Here is a 25814-nt window from a genome sequence, read left to right as displayed (position 1 = left end):
AACGACCACATATTTCCACTGCGTGACCAAATTTTTTTTAAATGCCATAGCCTTGGGTGACTATTTTACCTCTAAAAGCCAGCTGCTTGTAGCTTCTGATCCACTCATAGACAGTCATAAAATGAATTATAACACTACTTCCTTTGGAAGCTCTGTATATATGTGAGTGCGTTTACGCCAATAATATACATCCAGTCCATCAGAACTGATGATATACTTTCATAACCAGTACTACTGATGACATCTTTTTGCCACTAATGTTGCTTAGCTATGTTTGTATCAAGTGACATCTGAATTAGTCTGGCATATTATACTAGGGTTGTCCATGTCAATCTGTTGTGGTAAAACTGGAACAACTTAAAGATGTAATAACTTTCATTTAAAATAAGAGTCTGTGGTTTGGATTGTCAAAAAGTTTTGCCAAATAAAACATATTAGACTTGAAAGTGTCAGAAATTCCTTATTATTTGCTCTCATAGTTGTGTTAGGCACAGCTATTTTTATAACGTCTTTATTTTGTGTAACATCATTTGGAAATGTGACAATTCTGCAAACTATCTCTCCCCCCCTCCATTTTTCTTTGAAAACAGTGAATTACCATTTACACCTCACATCTAGTTGATGTCTTTATTAACAGACTTCCCTAGAAGAGAAATGTAGGTGGTGAATCCATTTTATTACATCATAGGATTTGATATGTGTTGATAAATGTGGTGGGGTGGGTGGGTGGAAGTGGCACAGTAAATACAACAATTTCCACAGTGATGTTTGTATTTTTTCTCTTTTTAGGGCAAAATGCAGCTCAGCTGGGAACTGCAAATTACTACAGCCATAGCCAGAATTATTATGGCCAACATATGCTCTCCAAGCCAGCAAACAAATTTTTCCAGTGCAAATTCTGTGTGCGCTATTTCAGATCCAAAAACCTTCTCATAGAGCACACACGAAAAGTTCATGGTGCTCAGGCTGGAGGATCACCAGCTGGATCACCTGGCTCCATGAATTACAACATTATGATGCATGAAGGCTTTGGTAAGGTTTTTTCTTGCCAGTTCTGCACCTACAAATCTCCGAGGCGTGCAAGGATTATCAAACACCAGAAGATGTACCACAAGAACAGTTTGAAGGAGAGCTCCACGCCTCCTGCCACTTCAGCAGCTTTATCTGAATCGGCATCTACATCTGTATCAGTGCAGGACTCATGCAAGGAGCTTCCAGCTGAAGTTGTAGAGCGCAGTATCTTAGAGTCGATGGTCAAGCCTTTAACTAAGTCAAGAGGTAACTTCTGTTGTGAATGGTGTAGTTACCAGACGCCTCGAAGGGAACGCTGGTGTGATCATATGATGAAGAAACATCGCAGCATGGTGAAAATACTCTCAAGTCTGAGGCAGCAACAGGATGGGACCAATATGCCAGAAGGCTCGAGCAAAAGTCCACCAAGCCCCACCTCAAACTCTAATTATATCCCCATGAATGCTTCTGGACGAGAGATGCCTAATGCAAATGTCCCAAACTACAGAAGTTCTATGAACAATTCCCTTGGCAGGTCCAATTCTTCTTCAAAATTTTCTTCTGTTTCTTATCCACATTTGAAACATAAGGCACCTCACAACTCGGGCATGGTTAATATGTCTGACAGATCTCGATATGGGATTGGCGACATGGCAAATTCTTCTGCTGATATGGATACAAACAGTATGCTAAACGACTCCAGTTCTGATGATGAGCTGAATGAACTAGACAGTGAGAATGGGTTGAACTCCATGGATCACCAAAGCTCAGGATTAACTGCAGAGCAACTGATGGGATCTGAGGGCCACAAGTTATTGGAAACAAAGGGGATCCCATTTAGAAGGTTCATGAATAGGTTCCAGTGTCCTTTCTGCCCTTTCCTTACCATGCATCGGCGGAGCATTTCCCGCCATATTGAAAACATCCATCTGTCAGGCAAGACAGCAGTATACAAATGTGATGAATGTCCTTTCACTTGTAAGAGCTCATTCAAACTAGGAGCTCACAAACAGTGTCATAGTGGTGCAGCATCAGACTGGGATGCAGTAAATTCCCAAACTGAGAGTATAGCCTCTTCTTTAAATGAAAGCACAGTATCCTATGAAGGGGGTAATATAAATGGTAGGAAATCTGGAGGAATTATGGATTCCTTACAGCAACAGCAACAGTCTCCACAATCCAACTCACAGCACCCATATAAATGTACCATGTGCAATTATTCCACAACCACTTTGAAAGGTCTTCGAGTTCATCAGCAGCACAAACACTCATTTTGTGACAATTTACCAAAATACGAGGGTGCTTCATCAAATACTCCTCAAGACAGTGAACCTGATACTCTTGTCTCTCCTAGCACTGTGAAGAAAAGCCAGACCTCAATTCTTGGACTATCTTCTAAAAACAACTTCGTAGCTAAAGCCTCTAGAAAGATGTCCAATGATTTCCCCCTCGATCTGTCACCAGTAAAGAAGAGAACTAGAATTGATGAGATAGCAAGCAACTTGCAAAGCAAAATCAGTCAAAACAAGCAGCAGGAAGATGCAGTAATCAACGTGGAGGATGAGGAAGAGGAAGAAGAAGAGAATGAAGTAGAGATAGAAGTAGAACTAGACAAGGAGGAAGAACAAGCAGAACCACTGATGGACATAGCATCGTTTGCTTCCCAACAAATGTGGGGAAGAGATACTAGTGACACCCAGAAAGAGTCCAACTACAGGAATATTGCCCATGACTATAATTCCACCAATGGGGCCGAAATAGAGCTCACTATATCTGAGGATGAGGAAGATTATTATTGTTCTTCAATTGGCTTGAAGGAGCAGGGCTTGAATTCATCTGTTTTGGGCAGCCAGTCAAGTATATATGGATCAGATCAAAACAATGATAATTCTGATTATGGTGATTCTGGGCGGCTTTACTATTGTAAACACTGTGACTTCAGCAACAAGTCTGCCAGGAGTGTTAGCACTCATTACCAGCGGATGCATCCCTACATTAAATTCAGCTTTAGGTATATCCTAGATCCTAATGATCACAGTGCAGTGTACAGATGTCTTGAATGTTACATTGATTATACAAACTTTGAAGACCTACAACAACATTATGGTGAGCATCATCCTGAAGCAATGAATGTACTAAATTTTGATCATTCTGATTTGATCTATCGCTGCCGCTTCTGCTCTTACACCAGCCCGAATGTTAGAAGTTTAATGCCGCATTACCAAAGAATGCATCCAACCGTGAAAATTAACAATGCAATGATATTCTCGAGCTATGTAGTTGAGCAACAGGAGAGTTTAAGCTCAGAGTCTCAGACTTTGAGAGAGATCTTGAACTCAGCTCCCAAAAGTCTAGCTAGTTCGCCCCCAGTTGCACGTGGGACTAGTGTACCGGGTGCTTTTAACAAAAACTCTCCAAAAGGCAACAGCCCAGAATCTGAAAGCCAGAAAGAGTCATCAGTAAATAGTGTTGTAGTTTATGACTGTGATGTCTGCTCATTTGCTAGTCCTAATATGCATTCTGTCCTAGTGCATTACCAGAAAAAACATCCAGAAGAAAAGGCTTCCTACTTCAGGATTCAGAAGACCATGCGCATAGTGTCTGTGGAAAGGGGCTCTGCTCTGGCTCAGATGGCCTATGAAATGGGATCTCCTGTTTCCCCCAAAATGTCCAACTTGCCTTCACAGCTCCCACCTCCACCACCTCCAGACCTTATCACTGAGCTTTACTACTGCAAACATTGCTCTTATAGCAACCGGTCAGTGGTCGGAGTGTTAGTGCATTACCAGAAAAGGCATCCAGAGATAAAAGTTACTGCAAAATATATTAGACAGGCACCTCCCACTGCAGCGATGGTGCGAGCTGGAGAGATGTCTCCTGGTATCCATAGACCACCAGGATCTATGCATCAGCTTAATAGAGGCAGTTCGGGGAGTGCTGTAGCACCCTCAGAGAATGAGATGTTCTTCTGCCAGCACTGTGATTATGGAAACCGGACTGTGAAAGGAGTGCTCATACATTACCAAAAGAAGCACCGTGATTTCAAAGCCAATGCTGATGTGATTAGACAGCACACTGCCACAATCAGAAGCCTTTGTGATCCTGGCCAGAAAAACTCCCCTGGTGGCATGCAGACACCAGCTTCCAATGCTGAGCGAGAAAAGGCCAAGCTGAGAGCTCTCAAATGCCGGCAGTGTTCTTATACATCTCCTTATTTCTATGCACTAAGGAAGCACATTAAAAAGGACCACGCAAGCTTGAAGGCTACAGTCACATCTATTTTGCGATGGGCATTTTTGGATGGCTTAATAGAAGCTGGATATCATTGTGAATGGTGTATCTATTCTCATGCCGAGCCCAGCGGCTTGCTTGTGCATTACCAAAGGCGACATCCTGAGCATTATGTGGACTATACCTATATGGCAACAAAGCTCTGGGCAGGGCCAGATCCTTCACCTCCAGCCTTGTTGATACCCTCGGAGATGAAAACATATAAATGCAGAGATTGCATTTTTGAAGCCTCTTCCATTTGGGACATTACTAATCACTACCAAGCATTTCACCCTTGGGCTATGAATGGGGATGAATCTGTATTGCTAGATATCATTAAGGAGAAAGATGCTGCTGATAAAGCCAACCCAGCAGCCAATGATATTGGTGCTAGGATAAATTCAGAGGACCATTTGCCAGTATCACAGATGGACCAGGATGCCGAATACGCTGACGATTCAAACCTTTCACAAGATAAAGCAATCCAGCTCACCTCTGTGAACCCTGCAATATCTTCAACACCATACCAGTGCACAGTTTGCCAATCAGAATACAACAACTTACATGGACTTCTGACTCACTATGGCAAAAAACATCCTGGGATGAAAGTGAAAGCTGCAGATTTTGCACAAGACATCGATATTAATCCAGGAGCTGTGTACAAATGTAGGCATTGTCCATACATTAATACACGTATCCACGGTGTTCTTACGCACTACCAGAAAAGGCATCCTTCAGTTAAGGTCACAGCAGAAGATTTTGTGCATGATGTGGAGCAACCTGCTGACATGAACCAGAATGATGTGGAAGAGACCAGTAGGATTTTCAAGCAAGGGTATGGTGCTTACAGGTGTAAATTGTGCCCTTACACACATGGCACATTAGAGAAACTAAAAATACATTATGAGAAATACCATAATCAGCCTGAATTTGATGTGTTTGCACAGTCGCCTCCCAAGTTTCCTACTTCCATGGAACCAGAAATAGTTACTGAAATTAAGCCCTCCCCAGAAATCTTGCCTGAGGAGATAATTGGAGAGGATCTGGTGCCCCCTTCCCACTTTGCAACTTCTCATTTGGTTTCTCACACTGTATTCCGGTGCCAGCTCTGTAAGTATTTTTGCTCCACAAGGAAAGGGATAGCTAGGCATTACCGGATAAAGCACAATAATGTACGGGCCCAGCCGGAAGGCAAGAACAACCTCTTTAAATGTGCTTTGTGTTCCTACACAAATCCTATCCGTAAAGGTTTGGCTGCACATTATCAGAAGCGTCATGACATTGATGCTTACTATACACATTGTTTGGCAGCCTCGAGGACCGTAAGTGACAAACCCAATAAAGTGATCATTCCATCGCCCCAGAAAGAAGATTCTCCTCAGTTGAGTGAGGAGCTGAGAAGGGCTGTGGAGAAGAAGAAGTGTTCTCTGTGCTCTTTCCAGTCCTTCAGCAAAAAAGGCATTGTGTCCCATTACATGAAACGCCACCCAGGAGTGTTCCCGAAGAAACAGCATGCAAGCAAGCTGGGGGGTTACTTCACTGCTGTTTATGCTGATGAATATGAAAAGCCGCAACCTTCCCCTGAGGAGACCACTGATTTTGAGAAGCCAGAGGTGGAGGTGGAGGCTCCAGAAATGGAGTGGCTTCCCTTCCGGTGTGTTAAATGTTTCAAGCTCTCCTTCAGCTCAGCTGAACTTCTGTGCATGCATTACACCGACCACCACAGCAAAGACTTAAAGAGAGACTTTACCATACTGGGAAGTGGCATCCGTTTCCCGAACCCCCTCTACCAGTGTCGGCACTGTGATAGTAAACTGCATAGCACAGCGGAGCTGACCTCACACTTGAACAGCCACAATGAGGAATTCCAGAAGCGTGCCAAACGTCAAGAGAGAAGGAAGCAGCTTCTGAGCAAGCAAAAATATGCAGATGGTGCTTTTGTAGATTTCAAGCAAGAGAGGGTAAGGATATGTTTTCACATTTTATATTTATATTTGGTGTTCTTCCTCCTTTTCCACCCCCAGGAGATTTCTCATTACTAGCATCCAGATGCACATTTCCTTTGGCAGCTGAGGAGCTACAGGCTCACCAGTGACTTAGTGTGCCAATAAGCCCTAAGTCAATTAAACATTGCAGCTTGATTGCACCACTCTCTTTATTTCCCCCACACACCCCTTCCTCAAAGTCCTGGCAAGTTGTTTTCTCCTCCCACCCCCTCACCCCACTTGCCCTGTTTTCCCTTTTCAAGCTAATTTCTCGTTGGCATCAAATCCTGTTAGCTTTCTGCTACGAGAAAACGGCTGTTTTTCCCTACCTGTTCCTCTGCCCCCAGGAATTGATATGGCCAAAATTTAATTTTTGTTCCTTAGCAAAATCATTGAGGAAGCAAAGAAAATCATTAAAGAGAGAGCCTATTGCAAAGCCCTTCAAACCCATGGATTTGAAGCATGTTTTTTATGAACTACAGATCAAACTGTTCCTTAGTTTGATACCTTAGCAAAACAAGTCAACTCATTTGGCAGGAGTTGTGGTAAACAGTAAACCTTACCCAGAAAGTGAGCTGGTTTTTAATGACTTCTTTCTATGTACATGGAGGTCTTCCAGTTCCATTTTAAGCATTATGTTCAGAGGTGGCTGTATTACAGTTCCCAGAAGCCCTAGCCATGATAGCTAATTGTGAGGAATGCTGGGGGTTCAGTGATACCTGGTGGACCACACAGTTCCTATCCCCCTGTAGAGTATAAGAAGATAACTATAAATGAATGCCATTGGATCAACAGTTACTGGTGGAAAGTTATTTAATTCTTAAACAAGATCCCAACTGAATGGGCTCCTGAGCCTGAGTGTCATATTGATGATGTTCTAGATATTGACTCAGGTTTAGGATCAGAGTTAGTTCTGTGACAGGATATTGAAAAAGAGATGATATTGGCTAATCACAAGTCAAACAGCTCAAGGCAAGGAAATGGGGATTTCATGGACAGATATTCTAAATAAAAATGGTCTCCATTCATGCTTTTGTGTGTGCATACACAAACAAACTACAGTTTCAAAGTTTCACTTGAAGAAAGCCATTAATGTCCCATTTGGTTAATACTGAGTTACATTTGTAATACCGATGAATCCAAAGAAATGTTAGTTTAGTATGGAAATGCTGTTAACTTACGTTTCCCCCCCCCCTTTCTTTATAGAAATATAAGAGTTTGCTATCATATTTTAGTATATGTAATTGATTACAAATTTCACTTGATTTTTCTTTGTGCCCTAAGAGCTCAAGGCAGTATTTTAATGACATATTAAACTCATTGAGAGACCTTTAGGTATCAGTGGCTTAGTTAATATAACATGTTTTAATGTTCAGTGACATAGCCATGTTAGGCTTAGCATGTCAGTATGCAAAGGAATCTTATAACAATTTTGATAGTAACTGTGTGAAAGATGTTGTAGTACAAGCTTTTGTAGACTTGATGCATTCTCAGATGCATCTGAGGAGATACACCAAGTCTATGAAAGCCCATGCTACAACTTGTTTCACACAGTTAGTCTCAAAGCTGCTATAAGATCCTGTTCCATAATGTTTTAATGTTTCTAAGTGTATTGCTATCTAGAAATCTGTTATATTTGTTTCCAGAAAGGAATATTTAAGTAGATTTCAAATTGCCTTACAGCCTTTTGGTAGTTTGGAAGAAGTTCCAAAACTGAAGGAGCGGAAGGTCGTGGGATACAAGTGTAAATTTTGTGTGGAAGTTCATCCAACCCTCCGAGCCATCTGCAACCATCTCCGTAAGCATGTTCAGTATGGGAATGGCTCCTCAGTGTCTGCTGCAGTCAAGGTGAGAAAGTTCCCATTTAAGAGTACTTAAAAAGAACTCATTGAAAGGAACTTTGTCGAATCAGAAATGAAATGAATCAATGTGTCATTTAGTTTCAAGATATTCTGACTGCTTTGGACTGACCATTGCCTTCATCTTCTCCCACTTTCCAAATGTATGGGAATACATGCTTCTACAAACAAAAAATGACTGCTAGGCAGATTTTAAAAAGTATTTCTAAGTGTGCATCTATGCTGTAGTAATAATGCAGTTTGACACTACTTTAAGTTTTCTAGCTCCATCCTATAAAATCCTGGAATTGATTATTTTACAAGGTCTTAAGCCTTCTCTGCCAAAGCTGCAAATCCTAGGATTCTGTAGGATGGAGCCATGACAGTTAAAGTTCTGTCAAACTGCATTATTTCTAGAGTGTAGATGTACCCTGAGTTTCTATTGTTTTTTTAAAAAAAGCCACTTTAAAAAAGAAGACTAGGAATGTGCATTTCTACAGGGTTTATGTATTTTGTCCCCTGTATGCTAGCATGCAGTTAATATTGCATTGTGCATATTGTAAATCCAATATTTCACCTTCCTTTTGAATCTCATTTTTCCTTTTTAAAAGTAATTTTCTGGTTCTTTTGAGGTGTGAAGCTGCACTTAAAAATGTGTGTACAATATTTGGTGAAATTTCAGAAGTTGCTAAATAACATTTCCAAGGTATTGGGATAAGGACTTCAGTGTTTTGTATAACCCTCCTCTCCTCTTCCCCCACCCCAGCTATCAGAAGAAAAATAAATTGTGTTCAGTAATAGAAAATCAAACATATTTGCTCAATTTGTATAGTTTGCACATAATTTATTGTTGCTTGCTGCAAAGTTTGGGTTATCTTTGTGCAGACTGATTGTATTTCTTTTTAAAAAGCAGAGTATACACAATCCTAGATCATCCTTCCTTTTACAGAGAACAGTTTAGTCCACAAACCCTTTGTGTTAACCAGGATATCTCAACGAAGGTTCCCTGAGAAGTTGCTAGGTGTTCCATAAGAGTTTATCATTTGAAAAAAAAATTGAGTTGAGATATAATAATTTTTATCCAGGTGTTCCCTGAAATCTGAAAATTATTTCATGAGTTCCTCTAGGGTGAAAAGACTGAGAAAGGATGGTGTAAACAATGGTGCAAGAGTTCATAGAGGGGAGAAAGTGGACTACTTGTAAATATACTTTTTCAAATGAGTGCTTGTGTTTGTTAGTTTTACAAGAATATTCTTTTCTCCCTTAAGATTAAGACTTTGTTGCATTCTGGTGCTCTTACCTCTCCCCCCCCCCTCCCCAACATCCAGATTACATAACAAAACCATTTATGTTATTTAATTCTGGAAAATGTGGATAAACTAGTAGTAGACAGTGCTTGGTTGCTGACAAAGCAGAATGCAAAAATATTCATTTAGGCTTTTCTGCACTAAAGATGAACATAAGGAGTATATGTCCTGTGCCAGTTTTACATCAGGAAGATGAAGGGAAGAGAGTGAGCATCCCCACCATCTTGTATAACAAAACTTGGCATTCCTTAGAAATTATGGTGTTTCCATCCAATGAAGTGAAGCACTGTGAAAAAATATTTTCTTGGAATGTGATGCTCCCAGCAATGCTGTTGGCTAGTATTGTAGTCAGGCTGTATCTTTCTTTCTAGGCATCACTGGGATGGGAAGGTTGTTTTCAGAATGTGCCATTAGCTAGAATCGTAGAGATGCTACTCTTAGAGGAAAACCGTAGACTTCCGTAGATGTAATAGTAACAATAGGGCAGAAGGGAGAGAGAATTGATGGCTTTGGGGGGATGTGTGTCTTTTAGCAGGAAGTTGAAGATCCTTCACATGCAGCTTTCTTGGAGGGTGTTGAGGGAGCCAAAGACCCTGGCAGTATTGCCACTGTGGAACTTGCAGAAGCTGAATCTGGACCATCACTGGAAGATGAAACCAGACCTGGTGGCTACCACTGCAGCCAGTGTGACCGGGTTTTGATGTCTATGCAGGGTCTACGATCGCATGAGAGAAGCCACTTGGCATTGGCCATGTTTACTCGTGAAGACAAGTACAGCTGCCAGTATTGCTCCTTTGTCTCTGCTTTCAGGCACAAGTAAGTTCCAGTTAGCTCCTATTCCTACTAGTTGATGTTCGGTTTCCACGTACCCATGTGCTACATTACACCCTGATATGTCAGTATGGATGCACATGTCTTTATTTTATTGTTGAATTGATACTAGATTGGCAGTGCCCACAGGAGACGAAGGGTGGTACACAAGAGAAATGAGTGGAAATTAGTAGAAATGAGTGGTTCTTTGTTGTGGCCTTCCAACTTTGTGTCCTATGCCAGTTTTACATCAGGAAGATGAAGGCATCTCTTAAAGGCATCAGACCTCATCCATTGGGGAATCTTGTGAATAGTCTAGAATAGATCTAGATTGCAAGGACACAATGATTTACAAATTTTCAATTAAACATTAAAAACTCAGGGTAGAAATAGATGGCCCAGGTGGAATGCTGTGAAGCAGCCCCACCCAAAGACGGTGCAACCCCAATCCACTGTGGCACTGGCCGAAAAAGGAGTGATTTTCAACTGCTCCTTTTTCAGCCATGGAAAAGCTGCCTTTAGCGGCTCTTCCACCCCCCAGAAGTGGCTTCCCAACATGTTGGGGGCTTGCAGCATGTAACTACCATGCTCCCAAGATGCCCAGAAACCAGCCCATGTGTGGGCAGCTGGAAGCGTCAAAACGCCACGCTCTAAAGTCGCCCAGACTGCAGCGCAAAGGGGCAGTCTGTTTTGCCCCTCAGTTGAAACTGATATCCCTTTATTACTTAAGAGTTTTCAAAAGTTTTTGTTAACAATTATACAACCCCACCCCAAATCCTAGGAACAACCATCTTAAAGCCTGCCAGTCTTAATCACCATACTAGAAAGCAGACAATCTTCTATGTAACATATGCTTAGCAGTGTGTTCCATATCTAGCTTCAAATTGCTGTATAAATTGTTTCACAACTGTATATCATATCAGGATGAACTGATACAGCAGTTACATTTGTTGCCTGGGAATGTGGGGATTTTCAGTCTGAAAAATTCCACTGTTTACAGTTCTGATGGAGAGTTTGAATTATCAAGGACCTCAGGGTACATGAGATTCCTTTTCATTCATTGACTTGGATATAAGCACCTGAAAGTCTTCACACATTCCCATTGCTTCTGTTTGAAGAGACAGTCCATATTTTGTCGTATTCATCTGTAGGATAACATCAGTACAATTTTTTCATATTAATTTTAGAAACGTTGTTTCCATGCACAGCATTCTGGTTAAGTCTGAATGATGATGCTCAAAATGGACCTCAAATGCCTGCCCATTTCTTCCTTTCCACCGTCTCACCGTGACTGCCTACCCAAATACTAAAGTCCAGTGAATTTGTTAGTATTGCATAATAAAGACAACCAGGTTCATTATGATCAGTTTAACATCGCTGTTGTTGTTATGTGCCTTCAACTTGACTCAGAATTATGAGGAACCTATCAGTCAATTTTCTTGGAAAGGTCTATTCAGTGGAACTTGGTAATTGCCTTTCTCTGATGGTGAGAGAATGTGACTTACCCAAGGTGTGCAGGGATTTGAACCCCAGTTTCTTGAAATTTTAGTCTCAAACTACAACACCACATTTGTTCTGCGTTTAACATACAGTACTTATTTCTCTATTCAATCACAAAACAAGGATTAATGGAATTTACTGGTTTGCCAAAAGTTTAATCTAGGAAGTTTTGGTAAGTGTGGGTATTTGATTGGAGATGGACCTCTGATGTCTTTTCTCCATCCTCCTTTACAGAGCTGAACTATGACTTGATTTTCTTTCACTGGGATTCATTGTTTTCCCTCATAACTCTGGCAAGGTTTGTCTTAGTCCTTGCTGGCTACTCTCCTGATTTTTCTTGTCTTTCATTGAATGGAGACATGGAACCACTAGGGGGCTACATTTACAGGATGACAGGGATTAGATTGCATGTGTGGTTATTTTTAAAGGCACTGAAACATTTTGACATGTTCTTCTAGTTTCAAGGCTCTTTTTTGTTTGTTTTTGAGAGTGTTTCTTGGCAATTATTTTATGTCATTACACTGTTGTATTCCTTTTACCTCCACTACCTATCTTATCAGGTTGGGGCTGAAAGCATAGAAGAGATACAATTCCTGATTTTTAGTAGACCTTCTTGGTGTAGTGGTTTGAAATCTTCATTTTTTGATGCAACAAATTGAGGCTGTTATCTTATACTCATGGATTTAATTATGGATCAACATTTTTACATTTGGTAGATACTATATTTTTGTTATATCTTTTCCCAGTAGTGGATAAATGATTGGAACAAAAGGAAAAGGCTCATATGTGTTGGGGGGGGGGTATTTTCTGTTTTAAGCTAGGGATATCCTAAATATCAAAGGTGTAAAAGGTAGAAATTATTTTGGACTTTATCAATACTAATTTTAAACCATGATTTCTAGTTTTTCCTAATAGTTAATTAAATATCCAGCAATCCATGATGGTTTTAAAAAAACAACACTTAAATGCATCCTTTTGGGCCTTTTAATTTCATTTTTGTAAAAATTGAATATCTAACAGTAAAAACAACAAAAACAAAAGATACCATGGACTGCTTAAAAGATAAATGAATGTGCCTTAGAGCAAATGAAACCTGAACCCTGGCTAGAAGTGAAGAGGACTAAGCTGAGGCTATTGTACTTTGGAAAGATAATGAGAGATATGACGCTTTGAAAAAGGCAATAATGATTTGTAGAGTGGAAGGCAGTAGAGAAAGGGAGAGACCACATTACAGATGGATTTATTCAACCAAAGAAGCCGCAGCACTGAGTTTGGAAGGCCTGAGAAGTACTGTTGATGCCAGGGGCTCTTATAGGTCTCTCATTCATAGGATGGCCATAAGTCAAAGTCAACTTCATGTAGCTGCAATCCAGTGCACACGTATCTAGGATGAAATCCAATGTTTATTTGAACAGGATTTATTTCTAAACATGTGGTTGTGATTGTGTGCCTTGTTTCTGACATATGCCAACCCTAAGGCGACCCTATCATGAGATTTTCTGGGACTGAGTGTATGCGACTCACCCAAGATCACCCAGTGAGTGCCAACCGGACACTTGAACCTTGATCTCCAAAGTCATAGTTCAATGCTCAAACCATTACACCAAACTGAGCAGGTATATGTAGAATTATCAACGGTTGAAGGACCAGGGACACATTATATTTTTACCGTGAATTATCTAATAGGTCAATAAATTCACCATGATAATTGTTTTTGGTTTCAGTAAATATTTTAGTTTCAAATTGTAATTGTAAGTCATAGGTCCAAAACACACAGCAGAAATAATCCAGTCCAAGACCTCTTTAACTGCCCTGACTCAATGCTAGGGAATTCTGGGAACTGTAGTTTTGTGAGACATTTAGCCTTCTCTGTCAGATAGCACTGGTGCCACAATAAACAACAATTTTCAGGATTCCCTAGCACTGAGCCATAGAAGTTAAAGCAGTCTCAAACTGGATCATTTCCATATTGTGTTTTGGACCATAGTTCTCTCAATACTAAAGAAGCACAGCATCTGAACCATATCTTTTTGGACACAATGTACCAGATGTCTAGGATAAAGAACAAGGGATGTTCTTTCTTTTTATATCCTGCTTATGATTTCCATGTACAGTACAGTATCCCAGCTCCAATCATCATGACCATGCTGACCGGGGATAATGGGAGATGTAGCAGGGACGTAGCTAGGATTTTAGGAAGGGGGGGTCCAGACTAAGTGCCATCATTATAATGGGGCTTGAGTGCGGCGGCGCAGCAGCACACACCATTCATTTTTCTAATGGAAGGGGGGAGTCCGGACCCCCAGAACCCCCCCCCCTTGGCTACGTCCCTGGATGTAGTCCAACATATCTTGAGGACACCAGTTGAGGAAATGGACTCTGGAACTATCTGGCCTGCCAGTCTTGGAAACTAAATTCTGAATAGGGATGTATGATAGCCTAATCAGGCAAAAGAACAAATAAATACGTACATGCATATGCATTTATTTATAGTGCATTTATTTTTGCTGGCTGGTTTTGCTCTGATACCAATAATTTTACCAAAGGCAATTTACTTGTTTTCAGTCAAAAATTGTTCCTTGATGTAAGGATTCTGGCTGTGGCTCTTTTTTGCACATGAAGTCACAAGCCTTATGGTGCAGAGCATCAACCTCTCAGCCACCTGCTGAATATTCTTATTTCAGCTGATAAACATTAAAATGAATGAACAATGGCAAGTCAGATAAAGAGGAAAGCGCTCGAAGTTACTGCATATTTACACTGAGATTAGCTATGAAAATGCCACTACCTCTTTCCTACATATTAACATACTGCAGTCATATTCAGAGTAGATGTAAAGGGGGTGGAAATCAGAATTGCCATCTGAATGCTTTCCATAATTTTAAACTCTTCTGAGTTTTTGTTTTCCCAGGCAGAAGTTTAACTTTTCAATTTGCAGCACAAATAAAATTTTGAAATTGAAATTTGTTTTAATTTCATCTAAACAACTGAACAAGATGCAGCCAGGCACGAGAGAGGAATTTCTAGGTCTATTGACTTCACAGGCCACACAGATTTCATTTGAATGTTATGAGGAAAATATTGTTAATGATAAAGGCAGATGAATTGGAGCAGCAGTGTAGGTAAATTGGGATATGGAGGGCCATTGCCTTTTTGGAATCTTTGAGCAAAGACCAGATAGCCTTCTGATGGCTGTGGACAACTCTTGGTTTCAAGCATTGAGCAGAGGTTGACCTGTGAGGGTTCCCAGCACCATTTCCAACTCTATGGCTTTTGCAGGTGTAAGTATCAAATTCATGAGTGCCCCAGCAACCAAATCCCTAGTGATTTTTGGCTGCCTTTGTTCATTCCTAAATTTTCTTTACAAAGTGAGGAGTGTGTTGAAGTCTTTTTGGTAAAATGCCTTAATTAGTTGTGACATTAACTGGCTATGTCAGCTCTCAAATTGTTTTTGGTAATTGTCTGTTCTTTATATCATTTTTTGTCTTTGTTTTTATCAAACACTGTGCCTACTTGTCATGATCACTGGGTATGAGAGAAGAACCAGATATGCCCCAATTTGCTTGTTTAATGGCTCACATCCTATGCTGCACTCTGACGCACCTGTCATCCCATTCGTGAGAATTTATTTTCTGCCAATACAAGCCAAAGAAACCATTTTAGAAATGGCACAATATATGCTCTATTGTTACTCAATTTTATTTGAAATGATTTACATTCCCCCCTTCTTTCCTTTTTGCTTCTCATTGCTGCTTTTCCCTTGACAAGTTTGGATCGTCATATGCAAGCTCACCATGGACATCATAAACCATTCCGCTGCAAACTCTGCCCATTCAAGTCCTCCTATAATAGCCGGCTGAAAACCCATCTGCTTAAAGCTCATGCTGGTAAGTCATCTTCCTCTCTTCTATAATGAAGAAGGTCATACAAACACACATATATGGTGGGAGTTTTTTTTCCTGTTACTCATTCAGGTTATACCTTTATCCGTTTATTGCCTTCAGTGTACAACCAGTGCAAAGTTGCAATGTGATACTGGAGTTAAAGCAAAACTACAATGAGCAGAATTCCTACTTAGTGAAGAGATGATCCTAAAGTGGCAAATGAAAATAGTCAGAACAAGAAAATAAATGGATCAAGCTGTAGTTTGGCAAGGGGTGTAAGAGAGAAGCAAAAATCAAAGGCTTGAGAGGTAGGGCTTGCCAGTTAGTTTGGAAGAGCCAAGGAGACCACTCTTACAAAAAACATGTTTGGTTTTGTAAGGAAACTTTAAGCCCCACTTTTGCATGTTGTGTTTCGAACCTATTCATGACCAGCTTCCCCCACCTCCTTTGTTGCCTTGCATTTATTTTAAAACATTAGTAGAGTTATATGTTTTTCTTTCACTATGTGAACCTCGCCGATCTATCATGGGAGAGAGATCACTATGCATTCTTCATGAATGTTATAGAACTAATCAGAGTTGGCTAAGTGGTTGTGCCAGTAGAGCAAGTGAAGCTGGATAGGGAATGCATGCTAGGAAGGACATGAGGATGAACTCAGATATACAGATCTTGTTCAAAGCAAGCAGACTTGTACTTGAATGCACTGTTTGATGCATGTCTACATGTGCATTGCAGATTACATACTTACATAGGTATTATGTATTATGCTTTTCTACTTATGGTCTGTAGTCAATGAGACACTTCCCTGGACAAAAGCTGCAGTCCCCTTTAATTCTTCAGGCTCCATGATCACTCTAAAATCTTGTAGAAGATTTTTTTAGCACTGGAGTGCTAGAGAGAGAGAAGAAAAAAGTCCTACACAAACTCAAGTGCAGAGTTGGATTTATGCAGGTGCTTTCTATTTTTCGGTCATTACTGCGTCAAAACAGGACATTGCCTTGGTTGCCAAGGCAAAGAGGAAGTGTTCCTACTTGCCGTGCAAACATTTTTGAACATCCCATTAAAAATGCTGCAAATGGGGAACTTTTTGATGGGCATCAAAATGTTGATGTTAATAAGGACAAAAATATTTTTGACCAGATGAGCTTTGGTGAGTAGTAGTACAGTATATATAAGCTGTTTGATCTCTGAAGCTCAAACTTTGTATAATAACTCCTAGGCTGGAGAGAGGTGTGTTTGGGGAATTTAATCTGACATAATATTATTTTTATCCATGATCTTTATTAGCTACGTTGTTAAAAATCACCTGAAAGTAATTGGGTCTGTGTTGTTTCTCATTAGTTTATAGCAATTCTGGTGTTCATTTTAGTATTTAGATAAAGAGCTGTCTTCTGCAGAGGTATATTTGCATAGATAAACAGCAAAAAAAAAAATTGTGAATTTTTGTCAGGGTGCCCATTTCTAAATTAAAAGTGGTGAGAAGGTGCCCTCGGTTTCATTTTTCATTTTGACTGGTGACCATTGTATGTGTTATTTGAGCACATTAGCATTCATATCCATACCAAGTCCAGTTCTTGTGATTCCCAGTATTTTGATGAGCATGATGTCGCTTTTGTTTGGCACTTGTACTGTGTCCAGTTATGGCATCCTTCTCCTTTATGCAGCAGTTCCATGGGCAAAGGAGTCCCAGGATTTTTAATTCATTTGTTTTTCAGTGGGAGGGTGGTTTTATATCCAGGCATGTGATTATCTGGATTTATTCTGTGTAACCACTAATTTAATGTCAACTCTTTAAAAATTGCTTCAGAATATATCTCTTATTTTAATTATTATGTTTAGAGTATAGACCACATAAATAACTCATGTGATCCACAAACTATTTCTCAGTGTTGTAGTGATAGGTTTCAACACATGGTAAAAGATTATGGCCTGTTACAGACTGCCAAAATAAAGCTGCTTCAGGTCTCTTTGGAGGTATGCTATTTAAATGATGCATGGGTGCTAAGAGTCCGGAGGTCGTGCCAAAGCCACACTCCATTCCTAAACACTGGAGTGCAGCTTTGGTGCAGCTTCCAGATTCTTAGGGTGCATGCATCATTTAAACAGCATACCTCCAAAGAGACCCGAAGCAGCTTTATTTTGGCAGTCTGTAACAGGCCTATGATATCTTTTTAAAGCTGTAGTTTGATTATATGTACCAGCTTTACCTTCCTGAAGTATATTGTCTCTTTTTCCTTTAACTGTTTCTTCCCAGAAATCATATTGATGAACCTATTCACAACTGGCTTTTCCCTCAACCTCTGTGCCCTGCCTAGCTGCACTTGATGGATGTTTATAAAATTATAAATAGCTAGGGTGAATAGTAACAGAGTCTGAGATTATTTCTGAAATGTACCTTCTACCACTTTGAGAAGCACTGGCCTATGCTGTTTTAATATTGAGTTCAATGAAGGGATAGAGAAGACATACATCACTCTCTTCTATTGGGTGAGAAGGAATGTCTGTGCAGAACCAGTTTGCCTCTGAATACCAGACATCAAATAGAGTTCTAGTTCATGTTTGTAAGCTTTCCAAAGACATTGGTTGGCCATTGTTGCAAGAAGAACACTGAACTATAGGAGGGCTTGTATTCTGATCTGGTAGTGTTGTTCTTATACGCTTAGGTGTACTGTACTATATGTTTGTATACTACGTGGTCATTTCATGTGACTAAACTGGGGAAAGGGTTCAAGTCTGGTGCTGTCTTCTCAGTACTTAGAAAAAATGAACAAAATTTGGTTTTTGATAAACCATCTCATTTCTGTACTGACTCCAAATCACTGATAAATTGAATCAAAACTCATAATTACAAATCCTGCTTAAGACCTCTCCACTGGACTGGCAACTGTTACCTACTGGGTTACTGTGAGAATCATTAGATAAGAGTGTATTATACAACTCAACTTTAATGGCTTTATCTATAGGATGGTTGCAAAACCCATGGAATTCAAATGTTCTGGACCTCCCATAATCTTTACCATTGGTCATGATGGTTGGAGTGTCCAAGTATTATCGAAAACATCTGGGAAGGTCTACGTGTCCCTACCCTGGATCTAGCAATATAGACTAATAATAATATTTTGATACTATTTTTATATGAAAATTTGAGAGATTTTTAAATAGTTGAAAGACCATTAATATATTGAGTGCAGTGGCTTTGTAAAGCACTGCAAAAAATACCCAAACACTATTCATATGAATATGAAGATACTTTTGGCAGCAGTAGGCTCCCTTTCTTATTAACTCAGCCCAGTTTATCTGCATTCTTCATCAAATTCATTTGTCTTATATATGGTGGATAATGATAATGATAATGATAATGATAATAATAATAATAATAATAATAATAATACATGTTATTTATATCTCCCGTTTCTCCCTTCGGATTACTTGACAGTGCCTTGGTGTTTGACACATCTAGGCCCAACCTTGTGTAATTCCTAGCCCACAGAAATTATGATATGGAAAGGGATAGTATGGCCTACTTTATAAGTCATAGATGCCAGTTAACATAACGTATGGGCCATATGAACCAGGAACAAAAGGGCTCTGATCTATACTTTCATTTGAAAAGTAGTGTGACACCTTTTTTGTGTTAAAAAAGAGCATTGCCTCTCAGAACAAAGAAAGGAAACCTACTTTCCATTGGAATGTCAGTCTTCACTTATTTCCTTCTTGCACTCAGGAACAAAGAATTTTAAACATTTTGTCTCTGCTTAGTGAAATTACAAGAGTTTTTGTGCATTTTCCATTTTTTAAAAAAAAATATGTTTAGGAATTTTGTTTGCTAAAAATTCCTATGTGCAAAAACCTTCCAGATTTATGTAAAAGGTTCCAAAATGCACATGTGTCTTTGTGCATGCGCGCGCGCACACACAAAGTATGGCTGTTGATCAGCATTGTACTACAACTCTGAGACCAGGGTTTGAAACCCTATTCAGCCATGGAAATCTATTGGATCACCTTGGGCAAGTCACTCTCTCTCAGCCTTGGAGGAAGGCAAAGGTAAACCCCTTCCAAACAAATCTTGCCCATTAACCTCTATGATAGGTTTGCCTTACAGTCTCCCTAAGTCAGAAACAACTTGAGGGCACACCATAGTCTCTGTATTCTTTAAATCACTAGCCGTATGCTTGCCTTTGACATATGCCTGCATTTCTGGAATTACAAGCCTCTTCCCTTTACTGTTGTAACTAAATAGTTTAATGTTTGCTTTAAAAATCTTGCTCACTTGCTACTTCAAATGCAAATTATACAGCTCTGAAGTCATCCTTTTGTGTACAAAACTAGAGATACTCTAATACACTGCTATGGACTTTGGCACCTCTACTTTCTATATCAAGAAATTTGAGCTGTCACGTTTTATAACAAGATGGCTGATAAACTTGCTTGCTTGTGAATATATTCCTCTCAGGTCAAATTTTAAAGATAGCAATTACATTTCTATACCGCTTACCGGTGTACTAAGCAGTTCACAAAGTGTAAGCTAATTGCCCCCAACAAGCTGAGTACTCATTTTAGCAACCTACAGAAGGATGATAGGCTGAGTCGTCCCGGAGCCTCTGGGTGATATTGAACTCACAACCTTGTGGTTTGCGAATGAGTGGCTACAGTACAGGCATTTAACCACTGTGCCACCAGGGCTCCATAAAGAGGAATTATCCTGATTAATTCTCCTCTTATCCTAACATTTTCTCTAACATATAGTCAGTATTACAGTTTATGTCCCCTCCATAATTCTATCACTAGCTGTACCCAAGAAAGGACTAGCAACAGGGTCCAGTTCATGCTGTTCTTCTGCCTTGATGTTAGAGAAGTACATGATCATTATTCCTTTCTTTGAAAGTTGGATCACCCATATCTTGTGGGAACCTTCCCCTCTCCCATCCCTTCTGTTGAGTTTTATTCCTCAAGGTATACTTCACCCATTTGATTGTTCACTTCTCTCTACAGCAAAGAGGAATATGAGAAGGACAGAAAAGATGTGTGTAAGGAAGTGTGCACACCTGAAGTTTTCTTTCCTATGAAGGCATTCTGGGAAGGGCAAGCCAGATGAGTAAGGCTCAGGTTTACCCACCCGTCCTTCAAAAATGTTATGAATGCTGTACAGTACTAACAACTTAGTGCTGACATCTTTCATTTAGTCTAAAAGTCAGGGTTCTCTTAGGAGCAAGGTTAGTCAATATAAATGCTTCCCCATAGTAAATGCTAATGTCTCAAATGAGTCAACAGTTAATCTCCAAGTGAGATTACTTTTGCTAGGTGGGTGCTATTTCACATTACCGCCCCATCTTGGACTTTTTTGTTTTCGCATGATTGCTTCCACGTAGGCTTCAAAAGCAGTGTTTGCAGCTTCTTTATGCTTGGACCATAATTGCATGGCTTTCTTTTCTCCTTTGGCTCCTACAACAGAGTTTCCATCTGGCTTTTAAATCTTCATTGTACGTGGCGTTCTCAAGCATGTGGCTCTCCTTCTTTATAAACCTGCTCTGACCCAAGTATTGGTTGTCATGTATCCAGTTTATAGGCCCCACTATAACTTTGCCATGCTGTTTTATGTAACCATGGATTATCAGTCTGGCAGATGCATTAAGTGTGGAAGACTGGTAGTAAAAGATGCTTCTTGGTAGTATGAAGTTCAGTGGAGAACAGCAGTGCAGGGTTTTCTAGTGAGCTGCCAACGTCAACTCGTTCTCCAGTAATTTTTCTCATGTCTACTGTTTTATTTATACATACACATTGCTGTTGTGGCTTTCAAGAAAGTACATGTGGGGTTTTCCTCCCCTGTCAAATTCACTTCCAGAAAATGGAAGTGAGTAGCTTAATTCATTCTATTTTCCCCACCTTTTCTATGAACACTAGCACTCTCCTGGAGCATCTACAGTTCCTCACCCCAGCCTCATCACCTGGATTGCAGTTGTGAAAGAGCCACATCATTAGCCATATTAATGGGGGTTGAAGCCTGCCAGGAAGCATATTTCATTAATATAGCACCATGTGTGTGGTGTCCATTTCAACCGTTTATGTTTTTTTTTCCTTTTCAAATCTTAGAGGCTGACTTGTTTGCCTCAAGCAAAAGCTGCACCAGAGTCTCCTGATTTTTCATGATCTACCTCAGTGTGGGCTTGGGATGGCATACAACATTGGTACCTTCTACTTGTGGTGAACAGATCAGTGGGCCTGCATGCCGTGTGGAGGGAGTTGACACCTTAGACAGAAAGAAAAAATGGCCACCTCTCTGTTGGCACCATTTGTATGCTGTGGCCCTAAAAGGAATAGAAATAGGACAGTTAAAGTGATTTCACTCTCTTTTTAGGACTACTAAGAGGAAGAACCGATGGGATTCTCACTGAATGCTGAGTTCAATAGGAGGAGAAATATTTCCCCTTACCACCTTTCCTCTCTTTCCTTCCTATTTTCGTTCCTGTCGTCTTGTGAGCTGATGACTTGCCTGTTATTTCGCTCACCCAGGTGAACATGCCTACAAATGCTCCTCCTGCTCATTTTCCACCATGACAATCAGCCAGCTGAAAGAGCACTCCCTGAAAGTGCATGGGAAGGCACTGACACTACCAAGACCACGCATTGTCAGCCTTGTAACCTCGCATGCTCAACATGCCTCCAAGAACCACACTACCGCTGAAGAAGTGGAAGACTCTAATGGTAAGAGGCACTTCCAGAAAAAAACAGAAAGAAAGAAAGAAAGAAAATACTAGAGGGAAAGAACAAGTTATGGAAAAAAGCAGCCTAGTCTAAAAATAACTTTGTTTTGTTTAAAAATAAATTTAAAAACTAGCACCTTTCCAATAAACAAATCACAACCCAAATGCGTGTGAAAAACATGCTCAACAGTTATGTTTGTTCAACACTCCTGTCCTATAACTAGCATGTAAAGTATTTTGATTTGTTTGCATTTCTCCTTGGATATCTTAGACACCTGTGTTCAAATAAACATAGATCATGTTGCAGGCATTCCCCAGGTGAGGAATAGAAGATGGATTCATTTATCGTTGTAGCAGAAGCAAGCCTGAAACATTGTACCCTGAAATACATGACTGTCACCATAAATGTGGTAGACATGAATGGTGTATGGGGAAACAAGCCTATCAATTCACTTATACTGTATGTTAAGCCCATTTGCAACTAGGGCAGATGTAATGTGCTTCATCTTTAACACTTAGCTGAGTATAAAATCCAACATACTCTTTATTAACCAAAGCTGTGGAACCAGCAATAGAAATGGGTTAGCAAGGCCAGGTTAGGAGAAATAACTAGAACCAGCTGGTAGCTTTCATGCCATGGTGTGTCTGTGAATCCACTGTGGGGTCTGGATTTCTTTAAAGGAGCTGTCCAGTGTACTGAACCTAATTTGGAACTGTGGGTCAGCGCTTGGATAACTCCTTTGAAGTTTAGACTAAACTCTGAATAGGGAGAGCCAGTGGAGTGGAGTGGTTTGAGCACTGGACTAGGACTCTGGAGGCCAGAGTTTGAATCCCCACTTGGCCATGAAAACCTATTGGGTGACCTTGGTCAAGTCACACTCTCTCAGCCCCAGAGGAGGGCCATGGCAAACCACCTCTGAACATATCTCGGAAAGAAAACCCCATGATAGCTTCATCTTAGGGTTGCCATAAGTCAGAAAAGACTTGAAGGCACCCAACAACCACAGCAGCAGGAACAACAAAACCTGGAGTGGATTCATCACTGCATGAGAGGCAGCTAACTACCATGAAACAACACTCTTCCACCAACAGTGCTGAAAAGGTGAGGAGGGAGCTTTCAGTCTAGTTCCTGGCCCCACCTCTTTAACAGTTGTTAAGAGAGAATCCATGTTACATCAGCATTGCCCTTCTGATTTCCTCTGGAAATACAGTATTGTGCAAGGACAACCTTATGGAAGTTGCTGTAGGAGATTATCAGAATCATTTGTTTGAGGCTCTTTGCTTGCCATAAAGCACTGTCTGTTCTTGGACCATTAGGAAACCTGGGATTTTATGGTTTTATTTTTACATTATTATCAGGTAGTATATATGAGGCTGAATGGACAGCAGTTGGTATTTTGTGGGTCACTTTGGTTAAGCCTCATGATTTTGCTTAACCTTAGGAATCTATCATCCCACAAGCTGAAAGATATTTAATGTACACCTCCTTGAATATTAGTTCATATTTTTTCATTAGATTAAGCGTACGAGTGGGAAGTTACTTTTTTCACCAGCTGAGCTTTCTGGAAGATCCAAATGATGCATAAGGGAAGTAATCTGATCCATATTTTTCCTGCTCTTGCAGTTTTGATTTCAATTTCACAAGGAAATAGCCTGGCAACAAATGTGTTAGAAAGTCTAAAATAGACATTGGTGGCAATGCAGTAAAGCTAAAGATTTTTGGAAATTAATACATAAGAATATTACAGGCATACTTTAAAAAAACATACCATTAAGACCTGAATTATTTCTGTTAAATAAAACAGATGTAATCCTTGATAATTTATTCCAAGATGAAGTGAGTGTGCTGTTATACATGATTACTGCTGTCCATTTGACATACGCTAAATATTGGAGATCTAACACTGTACCAGCTCTAAATGAATGGACAATGAAACTGAATGAGTTAGCTACATTGGATATCTTATCAGTGCTAAACAATAGCAGATCTACACATCAATATGAAGAGAAAACTAAAACTAGACATAATAAAGTAAGCAAATAATAATTGCATGTCTAACACATAGTACCATATATACTCGACTGTAAGTCAATCTCATGTATAAGTCGAGGGCAGGTTTGGGGGTCAAAATTATGAATTTTGATACGACCCATGGATAAATTGGGGGTAACACTTAGGGGCATATAGCAAAGGATCTAAAGGTTGATGCAAAGGAAAACAAGGCCAAGGAACTTACAAAATTCCAGCAGACATAACTCTTTGTGCTTACTCTTAAGACTGGATGGATGAGAGAGTAGAGAGGATCAGTGCTTCACATATTATACCCTTGCTTTTCACCAGGAGATGGTTCCTTCTTTTCAATAAGAGTTAAGATACAGTACAGTACTTAGATTGACCCAGATTTTTGGGTCAATTTTTGACCTGAATTTCTAGACTTACACCTGAGTATATACAGTATATCCTGAATGCTCATGCATATCTTGAATTAACACAAAATTCGCTCTCCCCCCCCCCCCATTTGTGAGATGTGTAGAACAGTCTGTACAAGCATTGGAGACTTCATAATTTACTTACTTTTTATACTTACTTGTAATCATTAAGATCTGTTCCGGAAATTATACAGCAGCAAAATCCATATTTGCCACCAAGTTTATACTTTTAAGAAGCTGCATTCGTTCTAGTATACCTGTGTGGTACTTGTTTATGAAACTGACTATTGTACACTGTCTTTTTAAGCTTATCTGAGAAGTGTACATCAAAAGTCATAAGGTATGAATCAGTCCAGAAATACCATTAGAGAAGACAAATGTCTGTTTTTGTATCCAAAAGCCACTTTTTTGGATGATATCTCCCAGATTCACCGAGCCACTGGAGTGATCAAATTATTACAATCCAAAAGAGTAACATTCCTAAATTCTAAATAGTAGTAAATATTTGTTCTTTTAAATTAATGTTATCTTGGTTATATCGTCCTATTAATAAGCAGCCAGCCCACGTAGGATCAGGAAGGATGTCTCTGTTACCCAGATCAGTTTCAGAAACAGTCTATGTTGTAGATGCCCACTCACCCTTTACTAATAGGTTTGTTAATCAAATTAATTTTTGACAATTATGGAAGCAACCTACTAAGGAGACTGTCAGATTACAGGTGTTGTGGAATAATCAAATTGACATTCTCGGCATCACTTGATAAAGAAGGAAGTCCCTCCAGTAATTTTCTAGACTTTATGGTGCTGGCTCTAGACTCACAAATCTGACCTGTGTTAGTGACTTGATACGCTTTCAAATTTCCAGCAAAGAAGCACACAGCTGTATGCGATTCACTACCATGTTTAAGTTGTACACATTTAATGATGCATAAGGAATAGATCAGTGATTGCTTGCAAACACACATAATTCAGAGAATGCATGGAAGATGCGGTTTTCGTGTGCAGCTGAAAATATTAAAAGTGTAGGGACTCGTACAGCAGATATTCTCATTGCATGAAATGATTTTATAGTTGCAAA

General features: G+C 39.9%; 1 protein-coding gene across 9 annotated transcripts in view; it reads left to right on the top strand.

The window, feature by feature from the left end:
* Window positions 1-25814, top strand: part of ZNF462 (zinc finger protein 462) — a 157401-nt gene that overhangs the window by 82374 nt on the left and 49213 nt on the right. For 4 of the 9 annotated variants that reach the window (XM_042448954.1, XM_042448953.1, XM_042448958.1 and 1 more), the window contains 5 exons: window positions 790-6242; window positions 7950-8114; window positions 9944-10227; window positions 15490-15608; window positions 22116-22307. In XM_042448954.1, the coding sequence (XP_042304888.1) occupies window positions 790-6242; window positions 7950-8114; window positions 9944-10227; window positions 15490-15608; window positions 22116-22307 (6213 nt within the window). The remainder of the gene's footprint in view (window positions 1-789; window positions 6243-7949; window positions 8115-9943; window positions 10228-15489; window positions 15609-22115; window positions 22308-25814) is intronic. The other 5 variants (XM_042448959.1, XM_042448960.1, XM_042448957.1 and 2 more) reach the window with 3 other exon arrangements.

The sequence above is a fragment of the Sceloporus undulatus genome, chromosome 2 (assembly GCF_019175285.1).
Source record: "Sceloporus undulatus isolate JIND9_A2432 ecotype Alabama chromosome 2, SceUnd_v1.1, whole genome shotgun sequence".
NCBI lineage: Eukaryota > Metazoa > Chordata > Lepidosauria > Squamata > Phrynosomatidae > Sceloporus > Sceloporus undulatus.
This window is presented reverse-complemented; position numbering and strand designations above follow the sequence as displayed.